The sequence below is a fragment of the Oncorhynchus mykiss genome, chromosome 7, assembly GCF_013265735.2.
Source record: "Oncorhynchus mykiss isolate Arlee chromosome 7, USDA_OmykA_1.1, whole genome shotgun sequence".
Classification (NCBI taxonomy): domain Eukaryota; kingdom Metazoa; phylum Chordata; class Actinopteri; order Salmoniformes; family Salmonidae; genus Oncorhynchus; species Oncorhynchus mykiss.
In genome coordinates, this window is record NC_048571.1 from 1,314,297 (window position 1) to 1,333,873 (window position 19,577).

The 19,577-nt window shown below is 43.4% G+C and overlaps 3 protein-coding genes across 8 annotated transcripts; 1 reads left to right on the plus strand and 2 right to left on the minus strand.

Moving 5' to 3' along the window:
• Positions 1-344: 344 nt before the first annotated feature.
• On the minus strand, positions 345-8,563 carry LOC110496970 (kelch-like protein 23). Of its 2 annotated transcripts, XM_036981998.1 has the most exons (6): positions 8,430-8,563; positions 7,598-7,913; positions 5,671-5,877; positions 4,747-5,488; positions 4,162-4,314; positions 345-680 (listed from the first exon to the last, which is right to left on the minus strand). In XM_036981998.1, the coding sequence occupies exons 1-6, from the start codon at positions 8,438-8,440 to the stop codon at positions 370-372; spliced, it is 1,740 nt and encodes a 579-aa protein (XP_036837893.1). In that variant the 5' UTR covers positions 8,441-8,563; the 3' UTR covers positions 345-369. The 2 variants fall into 2 exon arrangements, with proteins under 2 accessions (XP_036837893.1, XP_036837894.1); XM_036981999.1 differs by lacking the exon at positions 4,162-4,314.
• LOC110495433 (pyridoxal phosphate phosphatase PHOSPHO2) lies at positions 8,132-11,960 on the minus strand. Of its 3 annotated transcripts, XM_036982006.1 has the most exons (3): positions 10,887-11,321; positions 9,544-10,301; positions 8,132-9,335 (listed from the first exon to the last, which is right to left on the minus strand). In XM_036982006.1, exon 2 carries the CDS (start codon positions 10,274-10,276, stop codon positions 9,545-9,547), a length of 732 nt encoding a protein of 243 aa, XP_036837901.1. In that variant the 5' UTR covers positions 10,277-10,301; positions 10,887-11,321; the 3' UTR covers positions 8,132-9,335; position 9,544. The 3 variants fall into 3 exon arrangements, with proteins under 3 accessions (XP_036837901.1, XP_036837902.1, XP_036837900.1); XM_036982007.1 differs by lacking the exon at positions 10,887-11,321 and adding an exon at positions 11,848-11,960 and having other exon boundaries at positions 8,132-10,301; XM_036982005.1 differs by having other exon boundaries at positions 8,132-10,301.
• A 185-nt stretch (positions 11,961-12,145) lies between these two features.
• On the plus strand, positions 12,146-19,577 carry LOC110495432 (synapse-associated protein 1). 3 transcript variants are annotated; one of them, XM_036982003.1, is made up of 10 exons: positions 12,146-12,590; positions 12,768-12,886; positions 13,056-13,122; positions 16,927-17,000; positions 17,162-17,301; positions 17,655-17,806; positions 17,982-18,043; positions 18,190-18,343; positions 18,981-19,110; positions 19,485-19,577. In XM_036982003.1, exons 1-9 carry the CDS (start codon positions 12,383-12,385, stop codon positions 19,106-19,108), a joined length of 1,104 nt encoding a protein of 367 aa, XP_036837898.1. In that variant the 5' UTR covers positions 12,146-12,382; the 3' UTR covers positions 19,109-19,110; positions 19,485-19,577. The 3 variants fall into 3 exon arrangements, with proteins under 3 accessions (XP_036837898.1, XP_036837897.1, XP_036837899.1); XM_036982002.1 differs by having other exon boundaries at positions 18,981-19,577; XM_036982004.1 differs by having other exon boundaries at positions 18,193-18,343; positions 18,981-19,577.

Here is a 19,577-nt window from a genome sequence, read left to right on the forward strand (position 1 = left end):
AAATCTCTTAGTCGGACACAGTAAATATTCACGTGTCTATAGCAGGAGAACAGGATGAGGTAGATCAGACGCCATCAGCTGTCTGAAAAAGTCCTCTGAATGGAGCAGTAACAAAGGACACGTTCCAGGTCGTCTCAAATGCAGTTCACACGATCTCACAACGCCTGGTTAAGTGTTAAACAACAGTAATACAATATATAGTTTAAACACTATAAACACACATCCACAACTGCATTACTGACAACCTGGAACGCTCTCTCCCTCTCTCTCTCTCTCGCTCTCTCTCTCTCTCGCTCTCTCTCTCTCTCGCTCTCTCTCTCTCGCTCTCTCTCTCTCTCTCTCTCTCACTCTCTCTCTCGCTCTCTCTCTCTAAACACTGTAAACACAGACACATCCATGTGACCGCGCCGCTCCAGGTAAATTCCCCACGATCTCCCAGGTGTCCTGTTCGGGGTCGTACCTCTCCACGCTCTGCAGGTAGGTGCCCTTGGAGTAGGAGTAGCCCCCGGTGACATACAGGGACCCGTTCATGGCCACGGCGCCACACTCCATCCTCCTCTCCTTGGTCCTGGCCAGCTGGCTCCACTCATCTCTGTCCGGTTCGTAACAGTCTGTGATGGTGGTCTGGCCACCCACCAGGTAAAGCTTGGGGTGCAGTGACACCAGGCACAGGCCGTACTCTAAGAGACGGTCAGAGGTCAAATAAATGATCTTTGCTCAAATACAGGAAGGATGACTACTACTTATGTGCATCACTTTAGATGGTGTGTACATCCTATGATTTCACTTTTGCTTCAAGAGAGTAGACATCTCTGCATTCATATTTTTGTAAAGTTTGAATGCTGCACTACAACATAACTACAGTGGGGCAAAAAAGTATTTAGTCACCCACCAATTGTGCAAGTTCTCCCACTTAAAAAGATGAGAGAGGCCTGTAATTTTCATCATAGGTACACTTCAACTATGACAGACAAAATGAGAGAAAAAAATCCAGAAAATCACATTGTAGGATTTTTAATGAATTTATTTGCAAATTATGGTGGAAAATAAGTATTTGGTCAATAACAAAAGTTTATCTCAATATTTTGTTATATACCCTTTGTTGGCAATGACAGAGGTCAAACGTTTTCTGTAAGTCTTCACAAGGTTTTCACACACTGTTGCTGGTATTTTGGCTCATTCCTCCATGCAGATCTCCTCTAGAGCAGTGATGTTTTGGGGCCGTTGCTGGGCAACACAGACTTTCAACTCCCTCCAAAGATTTTCTATGGGGTTGAGATCTGGAGACTGGCTAGGCCACTCCAGGACCTTGAAATGCTTCTTACGAAGCCACTCCTTCGTTGCCCGGGCGGTGTGTTTGGGATCATTGTCATGCTGAAAGACCCAGCCACGTTTCATCTTCAATGCCCTTGCTAATGGAAGGAGGGTTTCACTCAAAATCTCACGATACATGGCCCCATTCATTCTTTCCTTTACACGGATCAGTTGTCCTGGTCCCTTTGCAGAAAAACAGCCCCAAAGCATGATGTTTCCACCCCCATGCTTCACAGTAGGTATGGTGTTCTTTGGATGCAACTCAGCATTCTTTGTCCTCCAAACACGACGAGTTGGGTTTTTACCAAAAAGTTATATTTTGGATTCATCTGACCATATGATATTCTCCCAATCTTCTTCTGGATCATCCAAATGCTCTCTAGCAAACTTCAGACAGGCCTGGACATGTACTGGCTTAAGCAGGGGACACGTCTGGCACTGCAGGATTTGAGTCCCTGGCGGCGTAGTGTGTTACTGATGGTAGGCTTTGTTACTTTGGTCCCAGCTCTCTGCAGGTCATTCACTAGGCCCCCCCGTGTGGTTCTGGGATTTTTGCTCACCGTTCTTGTGATCATTTTAACCCCACGGGGTGAGATCTTGCATGGAGCCCCAGATCGAGGGAGATTATCAGTGGTCTTGTATGTCTTCCATTTCCTAATAATTGCTCCCACAGTTGATTTCTTCAAACCAAGCTGCTTACCTATTGCAGATTCAGTCTTCCCAGCCTGGTGCAGGTCTACAATTTTGTTTCTGGTGTCCTTTGACAGCTCTTTGGTCTTGGCCATAGTGGAGTTTGGAGTGTGACTGTTTGAGGTTGTGGACAGGTGTCTTTTATACTGATAACAAGTTCAAACAGGTGCCATTAATACAGGTAACGAGTGGAGGATAGAGGAGCCTCTTAAAGAAGAAGTTACAGGTCTGTGAGAGCCAGAAATCTTGCTTGTTTGTAGGTGACCAAATTCTTATTTTCCACCATAATTTGCAAATACATTCATTAAAAATCCTACAATGTGATTTTCTGGATTTTTTTTCTCATTTTGTCTGTCATAGTTGAAGTGTACCTATGATGAAAATTACAGGCCTCTCTCATCTTTTTAAGTGGGAGAACTTGCACAATTGGTGGCCGACTAAATACTTTTTTTGCCCCACTGTATGTGTTATAATGATATAAACTCTGATATAACAGAGAGTTTATCTCTCTGTAGCTCTACAGAACCAGGGCTGATATAACAGAGTGTATCTCTCTATAGAACCAGGGCTGATATAACAGAGTTTATATCTCTGTAGCTCTACAGAACCAGGGCTGATATAACAGAGTGTATCTCTCTATAGAACCAGGGCTGATATAACAGAGTTTATCTCTCTGTAGCTCTATAGAACCAGGGCTGACATAACAGAGTTTATCTCTCTGTAGCTCTATAGAATCAGGGCTGACATAACAGAGTTTATCTCTCTGTAGCTCTATAGAACCAGGGCTGACATAACAGAGTTTATCTCTCTGTAGCTCTATAGAACCAGGGCTGATATAACAGAGTTTATCTCTCTGTAGCTCTATAGAATCAGGGCTGACATAACAGAGTTTATCTCTGTAGCTCTATAGAACCAGGGCTGATATAACAGAGTTTATCTCTCTGTAGCTTTATAGAACCAGGGCTGACATAACAGAGTTTATCTCTCTGTAGCTCTATAGAACCAGGGCTGATATAACAGAGTTTATCTCTCTGTAGCTCTATAGAACCAGGGCTGATATAACAGAGTTTATCTCTCTGTAGCTCTATAGAATCAGGGCTGACATAACAGAGTTTATCTCTCTGTAGCTCTATAGAACCAGGGCTGATATAACAGAGTTTATCTCTCTGTAGCTCTATAGAACCAGGGCTGACATAACAGAGTTTATCTCTCTGTAGCTCTATAGAACCAGGGCTGATATAACAGAGTTTATCTCTCTGTAGCTCTATAGAACCAGGGCTGATATAACAGAGTTTATCTCTCTGTAGCTCTATAGAACCAGGGCTGACATAACAGAGTTTATCTCTCTGTAGCTCTATAGAACCAGGGCTGATATAACAGAGTTTATCTCTCTGTAGCTCTATAGAACCAGGGCTGATATAACAGAGTTTATCTCTCTGTAGCTCTATAGAATCAGGGCTGACATAACAGAGTTTATCTCTCTGTAGCTCTATAGAACCAGGGCTGATATAACAGAGTTTATCTCTCTGTAGCTCTATAGAACCAGGGCTGACATAACAGAGTTTATCTCTCTGTAGCTCTATAGAATCAGGGCTGATATAACAGAGTTTATCTCTCTGTAGCTCTATAGAACCAGGGCTGACATAACAGAGTTTATCTCTCTGCAGCTCTATAGAACCAGGGCTGATATAACAGAGTTTATCTCTCTGTAGCTCTATAGAATCAGGGCTGACATAACAGAGTTTATCTCTCTGTAGCTCTATAGAACCAGGGCTGATATAACAGAGTTTATCTCTCTGTAGCTCTATAGAACCAGGGCTGATATAACAGAGTTTATCTCTGTAGCTCTATAGAACCAGGGCTGATATAACAGAGTGTATCTCTCTGTAGCTCTATAGAACCAGGGCTGATATAACAGAGTGTATGTCTCTGTAGCTCTATAGAATCAGGGCTGACATAACAGAGTTTATCTCTCTGTAGCTCTATAGAACCAGGGCTGATATAACAGAGTTTATCTCTCTGTAGCTCTATAGAACCAGGGCTGACATAACAGAGTTTATCTCTGTAGCTCTATAGAACCAGGGCTGATATAACAGAGTTTATCTCTCTGTAGCTCTATAGAACCAGGGCTGATATAACTGAGTTGTGTTGTGGTACCTGGATGAGGACAGGTCGTTGTTATGCTCCATTCATTGACGTCTGCCCTGTAGGTCTGAATCTTATCATAGGTGCAGCTTCCCTTGTAACCATAGTGACCGCCTGCCACATATATTGTGTCTCTCAGAACACAGGCCGTAGCGTTCCCCACGCCTGTGACAAGGGAAGGAAGGAAGGCAGGAAGGAAGGCAGGACGGGAAGGAAGGCAGGGCGGGAAGGAAGGAAGGAAGGCAGGAAGGAAAAGGAAGGAAGGAAGGAAGGAAGGAAGGAAGGAAGGAAGGAAGGAAGGAAGGAAGGAAGGGGAGGAAGGAAGGCAGGAAGGCAGGAAGGAAAAGGAAGGAAGGAAGGAAGGAAGGAAGGAAGGAAGGAAGGAAGGAAGGAAGGAAGGAAGGAAGGAAGGAAGGAAGGAAGGAAGGAAGGAAGGAAGGAAGGAAGGATTGTCACTAAAAGGCTTCCAACCTTAAAACTATCATGAAACTCCAGCAGTAAACAAATACATTTACTATAAAACAAAACTTACAACAAAAAATCAACTGTGAAGTTACACAACTGTGTCATATTCCAGACCTTCATAGGCCAACCTACCTTGTACCATATTAGCTACGGGAATCCACTTCCTTTTCAGGGGGTCATAGAATTCCGTTTCCCCCATGGGCGCCCCTCCTCTGTACCCTCCTATGACGTAGACACACCCATGCAGACCCACAGAACAGTGGTAGTACCTCGCTGTCAGCATGGGCTGCCCCTGTGTCCATTTATCAGTATCACTGCTGTAAACCCACACTGTATCTAGAGCCTCTGTAGTGTCTGTCCTGTAGCCGCCGCTAATGTAGATGTTGGAGCCCAGCAGGGTAACTCCATAACTCTCCCTGGTGTGGTCTGGCATATCCTCCCCCTGCTGCCACTGGTCCGTGACCGGGTCCCAGGTCTGGACCTCAGACAGAGGGTGCCAGTGGTACCCTCCTATCACAAACATCCTGGAGGTCAGTCTCCTGCCCCTTCTGCAGTGTTCCGAAGGGCTTTTATTGATATTAAAAGCAGTCTTCAGAGCTTGGACAAATAGAGAGTGGATCTCTTCAGTGTCAGTCTCCAGACACTCTCTATGAAGCTCCAAGGCAGTCCTGAGGTACTCTTCCTTCAGGTCTAAGTGGGCGGAGTGAAGAAGCTCCTGGAAGTGTCCCCTGCGGGCAAGAGTATCGTGGGCCAGCCACCTCACCACCCCCTCCACCAGCACCGCCTCATTCAACACCTCCGCCAGGTTCTCCTCCTGCAGGAGGCTCCTCACCTTCTCCACCCCCAGCTCCTGGAACTCCTCCTCTCTCACCACCTGAGAAAATGACACTCTCAAATCACTAAAGACATTTAATAAACCCATCTATTGATTTAGTAGAATACATATCTGCTGAGTGTTTATATATATATATATTGAATGACATCATATTTGTTGTTTGTTTCTGTGTATGTACCACGATGTAGGAATAAGCCTGAACCTAAACCTTGAACCATTACCTGGTGGAAGTGGCAGAGCAGCACCCTGCGTGCCTCCTTCTCCAGGGACAGACACACATGGAGCTGGGCGAAACGGAGCATGCCCAGACAGTTGTCGACGTCGAGGAGACGAACCAGGAAGTTCTCACAGGCCGTTTTCACGGCTCCAAACTGCAGCAGGTCTGCAGCCTCCAGCAGAGACTCTACATTCCACTGGGTAATGGAGGCCTGGGAGGGAGACAGTTTAGAGTTGCGTCCCAAATAGCACCCTATTGTGCACTACTGTTGACCAGCTCCCTTAGGGTCCATATTGCACTTTCTGGGAATAGGGTGCCATTTGGGATGCAGGAAATAACCTACACTATATATACAAAAGTATGTGAACACCCCTTCAAATTAGTGGATTCGGCTATTTCAGCCACACCCGTTGCTGACGGGTGTACAAAACCGAGCACACCGCCATGCAATCTCCATAGACAAACATTGGCAGTAGAATGGCCTTTACTGAAGAGCTCAGTGACTTTCAACGTGGCACCGTCATAGGATGCCACCTTTCCAACAAGTCAGTTTGTCAAATTTCTGCCCTGCTAGAGCTGCCCCCGGTCAACTGTAAGTGCTGTTATTGTGAAGTGGAAATGTCTAGGAGCAACAACGGCTCAGCCCCGAAGTGGTAGGCCACACAAGCTCATAGAACGGGACCGCCGAGTGGAACTCACTACCGAGTTCCAAACTGCCTTTGGAAGCAACGTCAGCACAATAACTGTTCGTCAGGAGCTTCATGAAATGGGTTTCCATCATGGCAGAGCAGCTGCACACTGTTTTTCATGGTTCGGGCTAGGGACCTTAGTTCCAGTGACAGGAAATCTTAACTCTACAGCACGCAATGACATTCTAGATGATTCTGTGCTTCCAAGTTTTTTAGCAACAGGTTTGGGGAAGGCCCTTTCCTGTTTCAGCATGACAATGCCCCCGTGCACAAAGCGAGGTCCAGACAGAAATGGTTTGTCGAGATCGGTGTGGTAAAACTTGACTGGCCTGCACAGAGCCCTGACCTCAACCCCATCGAACACCTTTGGGATGAATTGGAATGCCGACTGCAAGCCAGGCCTAATCGCCCCCAACATCCGTGCCCGACCTCACTAATGATCTGAATGGAAGCAAGTCCCCGCAGTAATGTTCCAACATCTAGTGTAAAGCCTTCCCAGAAGAGTGGAGGTTGTTATAGCAGCAAAGGGGGAACCAACTCCATATTAATGCCCATAATTTTGGAATGAGATGTTGGACGAGCATGTGTCCACATACTTTTGATCATGTAGGGTATTATGTAGCCCTTTCCTGCAGTCAATGACCAGAAGTGTCCTCTTTGGCCTCATGGGTGGAATGTTATTCATGTTTCATCATTGATAAAGATGTTTTTATTTAACAGACAAAAATCTTGTGTTTCTATGTCAAACAGTTTTGTTAAATTTCAGTTTTCTGTGATGTTAATAAAGTGTAATAATAAGATGAAAACTCAAAATGTAAGACATTTCAACTTTATATCTGACATGATACAGGTGTCTTCTTTTTTTAAGCCCATAACCATGTGTGTGTGAGGTGGATACTTTTATTGTTTCAAAGTAGATTTGTTTAAGACGACCAAGAAAGAGTCTGTGTGCCCCTGATTTAGCCCACTGCAGTACAAAGTTACATGGGACCATCTCAATATTAAAACAATAGACACAACATGCGTAAAAGTAAAAACCTCCATTTTAATGATAACTAAATGACTTTTGAGACGCCATAGACGATTTTGCCTTTTGGTAGGCCGTCATTGTAAATAAGAATTTGTTCTTAACTGACTTGCCTAGTTAAATAAAGGTTAAAAAATATACAATTTTTTAACATTAGGCTACAACATTCATATAATGGACAGTCACTCATAAATGGTCTCAGAGGTGTAGCCTACCTTGGAGGTGTACACATAGTTCACCAGAGTCGTCAGCACCTCCACATCTACCCCAGCTAGTCTGATGACACTGTGGGACCTCTCTCTCATATCGGCTGTGAACATGGCTCTGAAGTAGGAACTACGGGAGCATAGAGCCACTTTATGGCAGTGGAAGAGCTCCCCCGTAGAGCACTGTAGAGCTATGTCAGTGAACAAGCCTTCTGTGTAGTATTCTCCGAGGGCTTCTAGAACCTCCGTGGGATGTGTTGGGTCACAGAAATCATAGGTGTAGAAGGATTCCGGCGACTCCTGTCCCTTAGATGACCTTGTGTTCCTGAAACACGAGACATTAAATATCTTAATGTACCCTTTAAAAATGTATGCCATTGCCTTGGCACATCCATGCATTATACATTAGTAATACAGAACAGCTGACGTTGGACTTCCCTGTCCCTTTACACATCTGGTTATACGGACGTTATTAAGACAGGCTAGGATGCAAACCGCAATGGGAATTAGTTTCAACATGACATTTAAATGAATGAAGCTTGATAGAATCAAATTGGGTTTATTGCTAAAACAGAAAACATTGCATAATGAACATTTTGCAATACTGTAAGCAGCAACACCTTGCAAAAAACGATGAACTGAGCACAGACAGTAAACATACATGGATTTGCAACGGATCCAGAGAGTATTTGATAATGTAATCTATTAGTCGTCTTATTTGAAAACACAATGTAATGCATCCACATAGGACCTACATACACTTGACAGAATACTATTCAATCTAAATAGTCCCGAGTGAAGATCATTAACACAGCTCACTGAACAATAGCCACACATCTACCTGCTCGACATGGTTTATTTTCCTGTTGTTAAAGCATCCTCTGTGTTTGGAGCGAGTCAAACGGCATCACACGCCATCTGTTGTAAATTCTTATTTATACCCAATTCCCTTGTAAACCAAACAATCTAATAAACGCCGGACATTCCGCTATTTAGTTTCGTTATCTATTTAGGCTGACGCGGCAGGCGCTCAGCTGATGTGACAGAGCATCTCAGCCGCAGACAGCAGCGCCTCTGATAATCTTACCAGCCGCAAATAACAGCGTTCGACCAATCACATTCACCGCGCCTCGTCCTCCTATCAGCGTATTGACACAAAGGGACAGACATTGGGTTATCTTGGGAGGCAGGGAGACGGGGTCACGGTCCACAAAACCGCACTGCTGAAGCAGTAATCGGCAATTTATATAATAACACTCACAATAGAGTCTAGTAGAGACAACAGATAATTGCACTGGTAATACACAGGACTGGTAATACATTTTGCACATAGAGAGTGCCCTAGTAAAAAGTGATGCCAATGTGTTTTATTGACTGTACATCCTAGAATATATATTTAATTATAAACAGTTATAACATGTAATTTACAGGTGTGATTTGTTTTTTCCTGTTCTGTTTATTGGGTTCTGTATCTCTCTACATTTGCTAAAGACAAAAATAAGCACAAAGATGTACATTCATTTGCATCTGAACCTGAGAGAGTGATGTGATATAGTCCCGCTGATTTAGAATATGATCTTTAAAAACTTTTCCAAAACAGGACAAAGACACAATCACAATCCTTCCCTCTCGAGCATTTGGTATACTTTTTAATCGTTGCAAGTACACTTCATTCAGTATGAGAAAGAGCTGTACCCTACAGGGGAACTTCTGAGCTGTACCCTACAGGGGAACTTCTGAGCTGTACCCTACAGGGGAACTTCTGAGCTGTACCCTACAGGGGAACTTCTGAGCTGTACCCTACAGGGGAACTTCTGAGCTGTACCCTACAGGGGAACTTCTGAGCTGTACCCTACAGGGGAACTTCTGAGCTGTACCCTACAGGGGAACTTCTGAGCTGTACCCTACAGGGGAACTTCTGAGCTGTACCCTACAGGGGAACTTCTGAGCTGTACCCTACAGGGGAACACATGCTTTCAGTTCCATCAGGATCTCTTTTCCACTTGTCCATTCTACCACTCTGGGGTTGGATGAACCCTCTCCTTGTTGTGCACTCTGTCTAGAGAGCAGCCTCTCCAAGGTGTAACCCTTTCTAGGGAACACCACATCTCCTTCCCTTAGACTGTTGGAAGGGCAAAGGTCGTTCCCTCCGTCCCCTACATAGAAAGTTCTCTGATACTCTACCCCTCCCTTCAACTGCCCTGCTAGGAAATCAGCCAGCACTTTCCTCTTACACAGGTTGACAGGGCACTGGCTACACTGGTGAGAATGGTAACATTCTATCTCCATGTAGCCACGCTCGTCAAACGCAGCCGGATTGGTGAAGACTTGGTCGACCGCGTCTTGAACCCCAGCCACCTGCAGTATCCAGTCGATGAACACTGTGTTTGAATCTGAGATAATGATGCAGTCAATGTCGTTCTTGTTACTCACAATGAACGTCAACAGTTCAATCATTCCATCTGTAAACGGTATTGTCTCCATCACACTTCGGATTGTATCGGGGCTGATGTCCTGGTCTCCTATATAGGACATGACTCTGCCCATGTACTCTGTCCAGCGTCCCTTCTGGCAGGAGTTCTTGACCAGGTCTGGCAGGCATTGGTCCGGGATACACTGAATGACCCAGGTGTCACTGTTGTCATCCACCAAGGTGTGGTCGAAGTCAAACACCAGCAGAGTCTTCATGATGATTCTCCTCTGCTGCAAAACACTGGTGGAATAGGTTTGTTAGAAGAGACACGGACAGGCAGCCAGACACAGAGAGAGAGAGAGAGAGAGAGAGACAGAGAGGGGGGGGGAGAGAGGGTTGAGAGATAGAGAGGGAGAGAGATACTTTTTTTTATGGTATTGTCTGCTTTGCTTAGTATTAGGAATTTGAAATTATTTATACTTTTAATACTTAAGTATATTTTAAACCAAATAGTTGTAGACCTTTACTCAATATTTTACTGGGTGACTTTCACTTTTAATTGAGTAATTTTCTATTAAGGTATCTTTACTTTTACTAAAGTATGACAATTGAGTACTTTTTCCAACACTGGGGAGGGGGCAGGCAGACAGACACTAAACAGAAAGTGAAAAAGGCTAGTGACCAAGCAGTATCTATCTAGCTAGCTACTGAATGACTAAGAGTGTTCTTTGGACTGTCTGCTGACTAGCTAGGAACTGGCTAGCTAACAGTCAATCTATTACACATTACCAAGTACAGTAGCTAGCTCCTTTTACGTCGTTCTAAACAGTAAACCGCTTGTCAGATAATCTATTTATCAATGTGTGTATTCACTTAGGATCTTACCCCACACTGTTGTTACACCGTTTACACAAATGTAAATTTAGATGCGTGACATCGCCGGTTGGATCTTAAACACACACTTGAGACATGTCGCGTTCGGAACAACTGGGAACTAGAAACCATTGAGACACAGATAGAACAATGAGACAGATGTTCCACCGGATGTGTAAATGTGAAGCATCCGCTTGGCGTTTCCACTCACTACCAAATTTGGGAAAAAACGATGTCAAATCATCAAATGTGGTAGTGAGTGGTAGTGAGAGGAAGCCCAGTGGCCCGCAGTGGGAGAAATAAGATGGAACTCGATGGATTTTGGCCGAGATCCTTCACATTTTCTCATCGACTAAACGTTTGATCTCAGTACAGTTTTCTGTTCCCAAAACTAGAATCTGTTACGAACAGAGTGAACTAAGTTTTGTAGACTTTACCAAAGTAAAAAAAAAATATTGCGTTGTTTAGAATGAGTGTGAAGGCGAATTGAGTTATTGCAGAAGTGCACTTTACAGAGTAGGCGTTCCCTAATGGAAATATGCAAATTCGTGCTAGAACGCGCCAATAGAATCTCTCTAGCTCGTGGTTGGCTCTGCCCACCCACCTTGCTTGTTCTGCCCACTAGAGTCATTTGTTCCCGTTTGAAACGACAGGCTGTGGTCTATCTTGGTTAAAGTATAAATACGATTTTATTGAGCCGCTCGGACCTCGGAAATCTCCGACTTCGGAGCGTTCTAGCAGAGACACTTTCGAGGAGATGGAAAACCGCCGCGTGGTGCATTCTGGGTGATTCTGGGAGAAGGAGCGTTCTCCTTCAAATAGTGAATGGGAGTTAATTGGGCGCTAGCGCAAAAACCAAACATTAGCATTAATTTCGTCAAAAAAGTACAACATGCTACTATTTTCCAAGATGTGAGATAATTAACTTGTTCTCTGTAATATCATATAGCTTTGGAATCATGATATTACGTACTCTAATATCTCTGGTTCAAGACAACCGCAAACTCGAGAAAAAAACAAGCCCCGACCTGAAGATCCCTGACTTCATGATTTGACATCGTTTTTTCCGAGTTCCCAGTTTTGTTGAAAGCACCATTACTTCCTCATTTGTTTCGTATCACTGTCTAACTAACCAATGAAAAGGGACATCACTGTCACCTGTTGGTGTGGAATGAGAAGTAGTGAATAAAATACAAAAAATACAGTGGGACAGCTTGGAGAGTTATCTGGCAAAGCGGTCCATTTTTTTCTTCTTAAATAACACACTGCTGTTCGAATCCCACATTTGATCTGATAGCGATACTGTTACAAAACGATATAGATGCTAACATTTCCCAGATGTAACAGTAGGCGGCAGTAATGCGCTCGTTTTTTATTTATTATGAAGAAGAACAAGAATCGCACCGTTTCCTGGTGACGTAAACACAGAACCATGAAGGTAAAATTCTAAGCACTTAGTTTTACAATCGATTTTCTATCATAGCTACAACCGAAAGACACCGGCGAAAATGTTCAAAGGGTGGGGAACGTGGCTGGGTATAGAGAACACCTCGACGACAGAGGAGAGCGAAGTGGCCGACGTTGCTGTGGAGGAGAAAATCGTTCAAGACCAAAATGAAGTAAACAAACAACACGAACCTCCAGCAACAGAAGAACTGGGGCAGGAGGACGGAGACACCGTCCAACTCATCTCTCAGCAAGCTAAAGGATTCGGTGGTAAGGAAGATTATAGATTATTTCATTTATATTCATGTGAAAAGTGATTTAACAGACTAATACTGATTATGTAGGCCTAAGAGACAACAATACATTGTTTGCCTGCCAAAACTTGAATGACAATGCCATCTGAAGCTGAGAATTGATCCAGGTTTTATATCCCTGTTACATATGCAGGCTTAATATTCAACTTTGCCAGCAATGCTACCAAGAAGATCTCCAACTCTGTGGCAGAGACCGCACACACCATCAAGAAGAGCGTGGAAGAAGGGAACATAGATGGAATTTTTGACAAGGTGCATGGCATGCTAAACTTTCCTGAATCATGTTTGACAAGGAGGGTGTTTTAGTGTTAGCATCGGTTGCTATGTATCATCCCTCTGGTGTTAGCTCAAAACCGCTGATTTCTTGAAGCTTTGAGGTTTCTGTCTTGTAACATCACATGTCTGTGTTTCTGTTTTCCAGACTATTTTGGGGGATTTCAAAAAAGAACAGGACAAATTTGTCCAAGAAAAGAAAGCTAAGAAATCAGGTCAGTGTGGAGACATAACATCATACCCACTTGAGATTAGTTTACCTTCCACTCCTTGTACTCGGTGTCCTCAAATCAACATTTGTCACGTGCACAGCAAGGTTATTATTTAGTGTTTTTATATTAGTTTCTATTCATTTTCAGATTTTTATTTGACATTCGGTTTATTTATTTAGTTTTCAGATCCACTTGATTCGTTTTTATTTGGTTGATGTTTTATGAAAATATTAATATTTTCGTTATCATATGATTTTGTTTTAGTGTTAGGGACAGCCTGTGCATGGGAGGCTAGTAGCCTGTGTGTGTATATGTATAGTTGTTTTGTTTTTGGGGATGTCACTTCCTGCCACTGGGGGGGCAGTAATAGGTTTAAAGGAAGACTCAGCGAGATGACGTAGATCAGTGGTTTCCAAACTTTTTATAGTCCCGTACCCCTTCAAACATTCAACCTCCAGCTGCGTACCCCCTCTAGCAGCAGGGTCAGCGCACTCTCAAATGTTGTTTTTTGCCATCATTGTAAGCCTGCCACACACACTATACAATACATTTATTAAACATAAGAATGGGTGTGAGTGAGTTTGTCATCACAACCTGGCCCGTGGGAAGTGACAAAGAGCTCTTATAGGACCAGGGCACAAATAATAATAATCAATAATTTTGCTCTTTATTTAACCATCTTACATATAAAACCTTATTTGTTCATTGAAATTGTGAATAACTCACCACAGGTTAATGAGAAGGATGTGCTTGAAAGGATGAACATAACTGCAATGTTGGGTTGTATTGGAGAGAGCAGTTTTAAATAATTTTCAACACACAGTCTGTGCCAGTATTTCGTTTTCATGCTAGTGAGGGCCGAGAATCCACTCTCACATGGGTACATGGTTGCAAAGGGCATAACAGCACGATTTGCCAAGGCAGGATACTCTAAGCATAGCCCAATCCAGAAATCTGACAGTGGCTTCTGATTAAATTACATTTTCACAGAACCGCTTATTTCAATTTGGATGAGGCTCTTGTTCAGATATCGGTAAGTGGACTGGAGGCAGGGCATGAAAGTGGACTGGAGGCAGGGCATGTAAGTGGACTGGAGGCAGGGCATGTAAGTGGACTGGAGGCAGGGCATGTAAGTGGACTGGAGGCAGGGCATGTAAGTGGACTGGAGGCAGGGCATGTAAGTGGACTGGAGGCAGGGCATGTAAGTGGACTGGAGGCAGGGCATGTAAGTGGACTGGAGGCAGGGCATGTAAGTGGACTGGAGGCAGGGCATGTTAGTGGACTGGAGGCAGGGCATGTAAGTGGACTGGAGGCAGGGCATGTAAGTGGACTGGAGGCAGGGCGTGAAAGTGGACTGGAGGCAGGGCGTGAAAGTGGACTGGAGGCAGGGCGTGTAAGTGGACTGGAGGCAGGGCATGAAAGTGGACTGGAGGCAGGGCATGAAAGGGATAACCAATCCAGTTGTTTGTGTCATCCGTATCAGGAAAGTACCTGCGTAATTGTAGTCATCATATTTGCACCTCTTCAATGGTCCAACATCCCTGTCTGTTGTTCGATGCTTTCCTGGGTAAGGGGGCAGTAGCTCTTTAGCTGCATCAGATTCACAACTGTCAGTGTCCGTGCTAGCTGGGCTAACAACAAATGTAGAATTACTGATGCTAGCATTGGATGTGCTTGTGGAAGCAGAACAACTTGTGTAGGACTGTTGATAGTGTCTCTGGGCCTTACTTTTTAAAAACCACTTATCCATTTTCGAGCAAACGGAATGAGCAGCAGCTACATAAGGACAGTTAGTGGAATTCCTGCGAGAGAGTAACGGTTAATGTGATTGGATGTTAATTATTTGACTAAGCTACCTATATTTGACATTGTTATTTCGCTGAACATTAGATTGTTTAATTTTATTTTTGGCAGTGAAACGAGGCTAAGGCGAGAAAAAAACCCTCACCCAAATGTATAGCCCCGTTGGAAAATAAATTGACTGTTTGAAAATGTGAAGAAAATAAATATATATATATTTTTAAAATGTGAACCACGTTTTTATTTGGCGTACGATATGTATCATCACACGGAGGGCCGAGTGTTTGCGGGTTTCGCTCCTCTCTTGTACTTGATTGATGAATTATGGTCACTGATTTAGTAAAAAAAACTCCCCTCACCTGGTTGTCTAGGTCTAAATTGAAAGGAAAAACCAAAAAACCAGCAGACACTAGGCCTTCCATGGAATGAGTTTGACACCCCTGACGTAGATGCACAAAGTAAACAGTAGTAGTGGGTCAATTTCCGCAACAACCAGGAGAGTTGAAGCGAGGTTAAACTTCACTGCTGTTTTGGTCCGGTAGCTACCACGTTGTAGCAGTGTGAAGCGGAGATACTCTGGGGTGACGGTGTGAGAGCAGTCTTCCGTTTTCACTACTGTTTTGGTCCGGTAGCTACCACGTTGTAGCAGTGTGAAGCGGAGATACTCTGGGTGACGGTATGAGAGCAGTCTTCCGTTTTCACTACTGTTTTGGTCCGGTAGCTACCACGTTGTAGCAGTGTGAAGCGGAGATACTCTGGGTGACGGTATGAGAGCAGTCTTCCGTTTTCACTACTGTTTTGGTCCGGTAGCTACCACGTTGTAGCAGTGTGAAGCGGAGATACTCTGGGGTGACGGTGTGAGAGCAGTCTTCCGTTTTCACTACTGTTTTGGTCCGGTAGCTACCACGTTGTAGCAGTGTGAAGCGGAGATACTCTGGGGTGACCGTATGAGAGCAGTCTTCCGTCGTGCTCATTTCAGTGGCCACGTTAGAGCGGATCACTTTTGTCAAGTCATTCTGGGGGGGAAATTGTCCGACTTGCGCCTACATGCCTTGTTGGAAAACCACATTAGTGTCTGACTTTTGACTGTCGCAGATGCACCTCCCCGGACTTCACTCCTCGACTTTCGTCTACAGTAATTTGCTTTAGCCTTAACATTCACTATGGCTACAGCCATTTAAAGTATAGTTTTAGTTTTTAAAACGGGTTTGCTAATTATTTTATTTCAGTTTACTAAATAGTTTTTTCATGATTCGTTTTTAGTTAACTAGTTAAATCATGACAGGACACAACAGGTGTAAACAGTCAAGTGAAATGCTTACTTTCAAGCTCTTTCTCAACAAGGTAAAGAAATAGAAAAGTGTCAAATTCAGAATAGATTCTTGAAATAAAAAGGGAACAGAACCGATGCTAAGTCAGGTCAGGTAACACAAAAAATAAAACCCACAGGAGAATGTACTCTACAGGCCAGTACCAGCACCATATCAATGTGCAGGGATACTGCTGATAAATGACAGAGTAGAATGTTAGCTAAACAGACTGGCAACCAGACTATCTTGAGATGATATACCAGTAAACATGATCATAGTTATACATACATACATACATACATACAGTGGGGCAAAAAAGTATTTAGTCAGCCACCAATTGTGCAAGTTCTCCCACTTAAAAAGATGAGAGAGGCCTGTAATTTTCATCATAGGTACACTTCAACTATGACAGACAAAATGAGAAGAAAAAAAATCCAGAAAATCACATTAATTTGCAAATAAATTCATAAAAAATCCTAGAATGTGATTTTCTGGATTTTTTTTCTCATTTTGTCTGTCATAGTTGAAGTGTACCTATGATGAAAATTACAGGCCTCATCTTTTTAAGTGGGAGAACTTGCACAATTGGTGGCTGACTAAATACTTTTTTGCCCCACTGTATATACATACATGCATATATACATATATACATACATACATGGTGGAACTAAAATGGTTTCTTCTTGTTCCCCTCCAGACACAGCTGTACCACCATGGGTTGGCTACAGTGAGGAGGAAACTATGCAGCAACAGATCCTGGCTTTGTCCGCTGTTAGTAGCACTTCTAACATTGTCTGTCCACATTGTGCACTTAAGAGTTTGTGATTTGATTCCATCCAATTGGATCTCATCACTGTCAGAGTGCATTGTGTTGATTGTACCTTTTCAATTTGATTTAAATTCACCACAACTTTATTGATCTGTTATTCCAGGACAGGAGGAACTTCCTGAGAGACCCACCAGCTGGAGTTCAGTTCCAGTTCGACTCTGAGCAGATGTATCCTATCGCCATGGTGATGCTGCAGGAAGATGAGCTACTGAACAGGATGCGCTTCGACCTGGTCCCCAAACAGTCAGCAGACAGCCATTACAAATCTAATGCATTACAAATCCATTATTGCACTTCAAACATGCCTCGATTCAACTCAGAATTATTTACAGATAGAGATTGCAGGCATAAAGTTGGCCTGTTGGCTAATGTTGGATGATGCCAGTCCTGTCCATTGATAAGCCTCTTAGAACCAGCCAGATTGCTGCATTCAATTGAAAAGGAATGGTGAGCTATCGCTCAGATTGGTTCACAAAGCTTTGACCAGCCATTGAAATTGGAAGAACTGTACACGTGTTTCCATCCATGTCAAGTTATCGATTAACCCTTCAGTATATGTGTATGTTACTTACATATTCAATGCTCTGTATGTTTAGAGTGAAGGAGGATGTGTTCTGGAGGAACTACTTCTACCGTGTGTCCCTGATAAAGCAGTCGGCCCAGCTCACGGCCCTGGCAGCACAGCAGCAGGCTGTAGACCACAGAGAGGAGCAGAAGACCATCAGCCCGGAGGGTGTCAGCCTCACAGGTACTCTACTCTGTTCTATGGTTGGTCGGAATTCAGTTTGTGTGATCCTGACACGCCCCTAACTAAAAACACTGCATTGGTGTTATGTGCAAAGCAGAGCAATTGGTGAACTACTGTCAAGCAACAGTTTATAGCCTAACTTCTGTTTCATGTTGTTGTTGCTGTTGTCATGCAGAAAATACCATCAGACCAAAAACACCTCCAGTATCCATTAGTGACATTCCCAAGAGTGGAGAGGTGAGTCAATGTTTTGTTTTTCTGAAGAAAAGTCAGCCCCTTTGAATAATTCTGTGCACGTCTATATATAGACCACTGAAATACTGTGTAAATATCAAGTCAAATGTATGAAATGGTCTGGATTCTCTTTTAATGTTGTTAAATAGCAGGAGGAAGAGGAGAATGAGATCTCCACCAGCCCTGGGGTCTCCGAGTTTGTGAGCGATGCCTTTGACTCCTGTAACATCGACCATGAAGACCTGAGGAAAGAGATGGAACAGCTGGTGCTGGACAAGAAGGAGGACGCTGCAACTCCAGAGGGTCAGTTCTAGAACTATTAGATCATATCTAGAGAAACAAACAACCAGCAAGAACTCCAGAGGGTCAGTTCTAGAACAATTAGATCATATCTAGAGTAACAAACAACCAGCAAGAACTCCAGAGGGTCAGTTCTAGAACTATTAGAATATATCTAGAGTAACAAACAACCAGCAAGAACTCCAGAGGGTCAGTTCTAGAACAATTAGATCATATCTAGAGTAACAAACAACCAGCAAGAACTCCAGAGGGTCAGTTCTAGAACTATTAGATCATATCTAGAGTAACAAACAACCAGCAAGAACTCCAGAGGGTCAGTTCTAGAACATATCTAGAGTAACAAACAACCAGCAAGAACTCCAAAGGGTCAGTTCTAGAACTATTAGAACATATCTAGAGTAGCAAACAACCAGCAAGAACTCCAGAGGGTCAGTTCTAGAACATATCTAGAGTAACAAACAACCAGCAAGAACTCCAGAGTTCTATTGGTTGATTTCACTGGAACCTGGAAAGAGCTTGGATTTAATATAATGGCTCAGGTGGTAGAGCTGGATGTTGAATTAGAGGAGAGTGAATGGTATGTTTAGTTGTTTTCTCTTCAGTCTGTAGCTTTGATCTCATAATGCTGTTATTTGTTCAGAGGAGACAGCGGACTGGGAGAAGGAACTCCAGGCAGAGTTACAGGAGTATGAGGTGGTGACGGAGGCAGACAACAAAGATGACAACTGGGATAAAGAGATCGAGAAGATGCTTCAGTCGGACGAGTAGAGGTGACCGACCCGTCTTGCTTCAGTCTAGTATCTCTGATATGAGAGAGAGCACCACGAAGGATCAGAAACCATGACCTTGGTCTAGTCTAGACCATAGAAATAGAATGGTATAGAAAGGAAGGGAACCGCTGCATACAAACCATTAACCGTTTGTTTCAGCACACTCTAGAATGGGAACATCTATGGGGTGAATTCTGATCTGGTGGTGGTCAGGTGTTGAAATACTGTATAATATACATTTTCTGTCTGTACAGTGTAGTGGCTGGCTGTCATTTTAGCTGTGAACGTTTATGGCCGACGAGGCAACTGACATATTGCATATTGTTCTTTCTTCTCTATTCTGCTATTTTTCTTTTTCTGGAATTCTTTTGCAGTTGGGATGTGTGCGTCTATCCAAATAAATACTTGTTTCTGTGCTACTCAAATCCTGCTTTCAGTTTTTCCCTAATAAATATACTTCTTTCCAA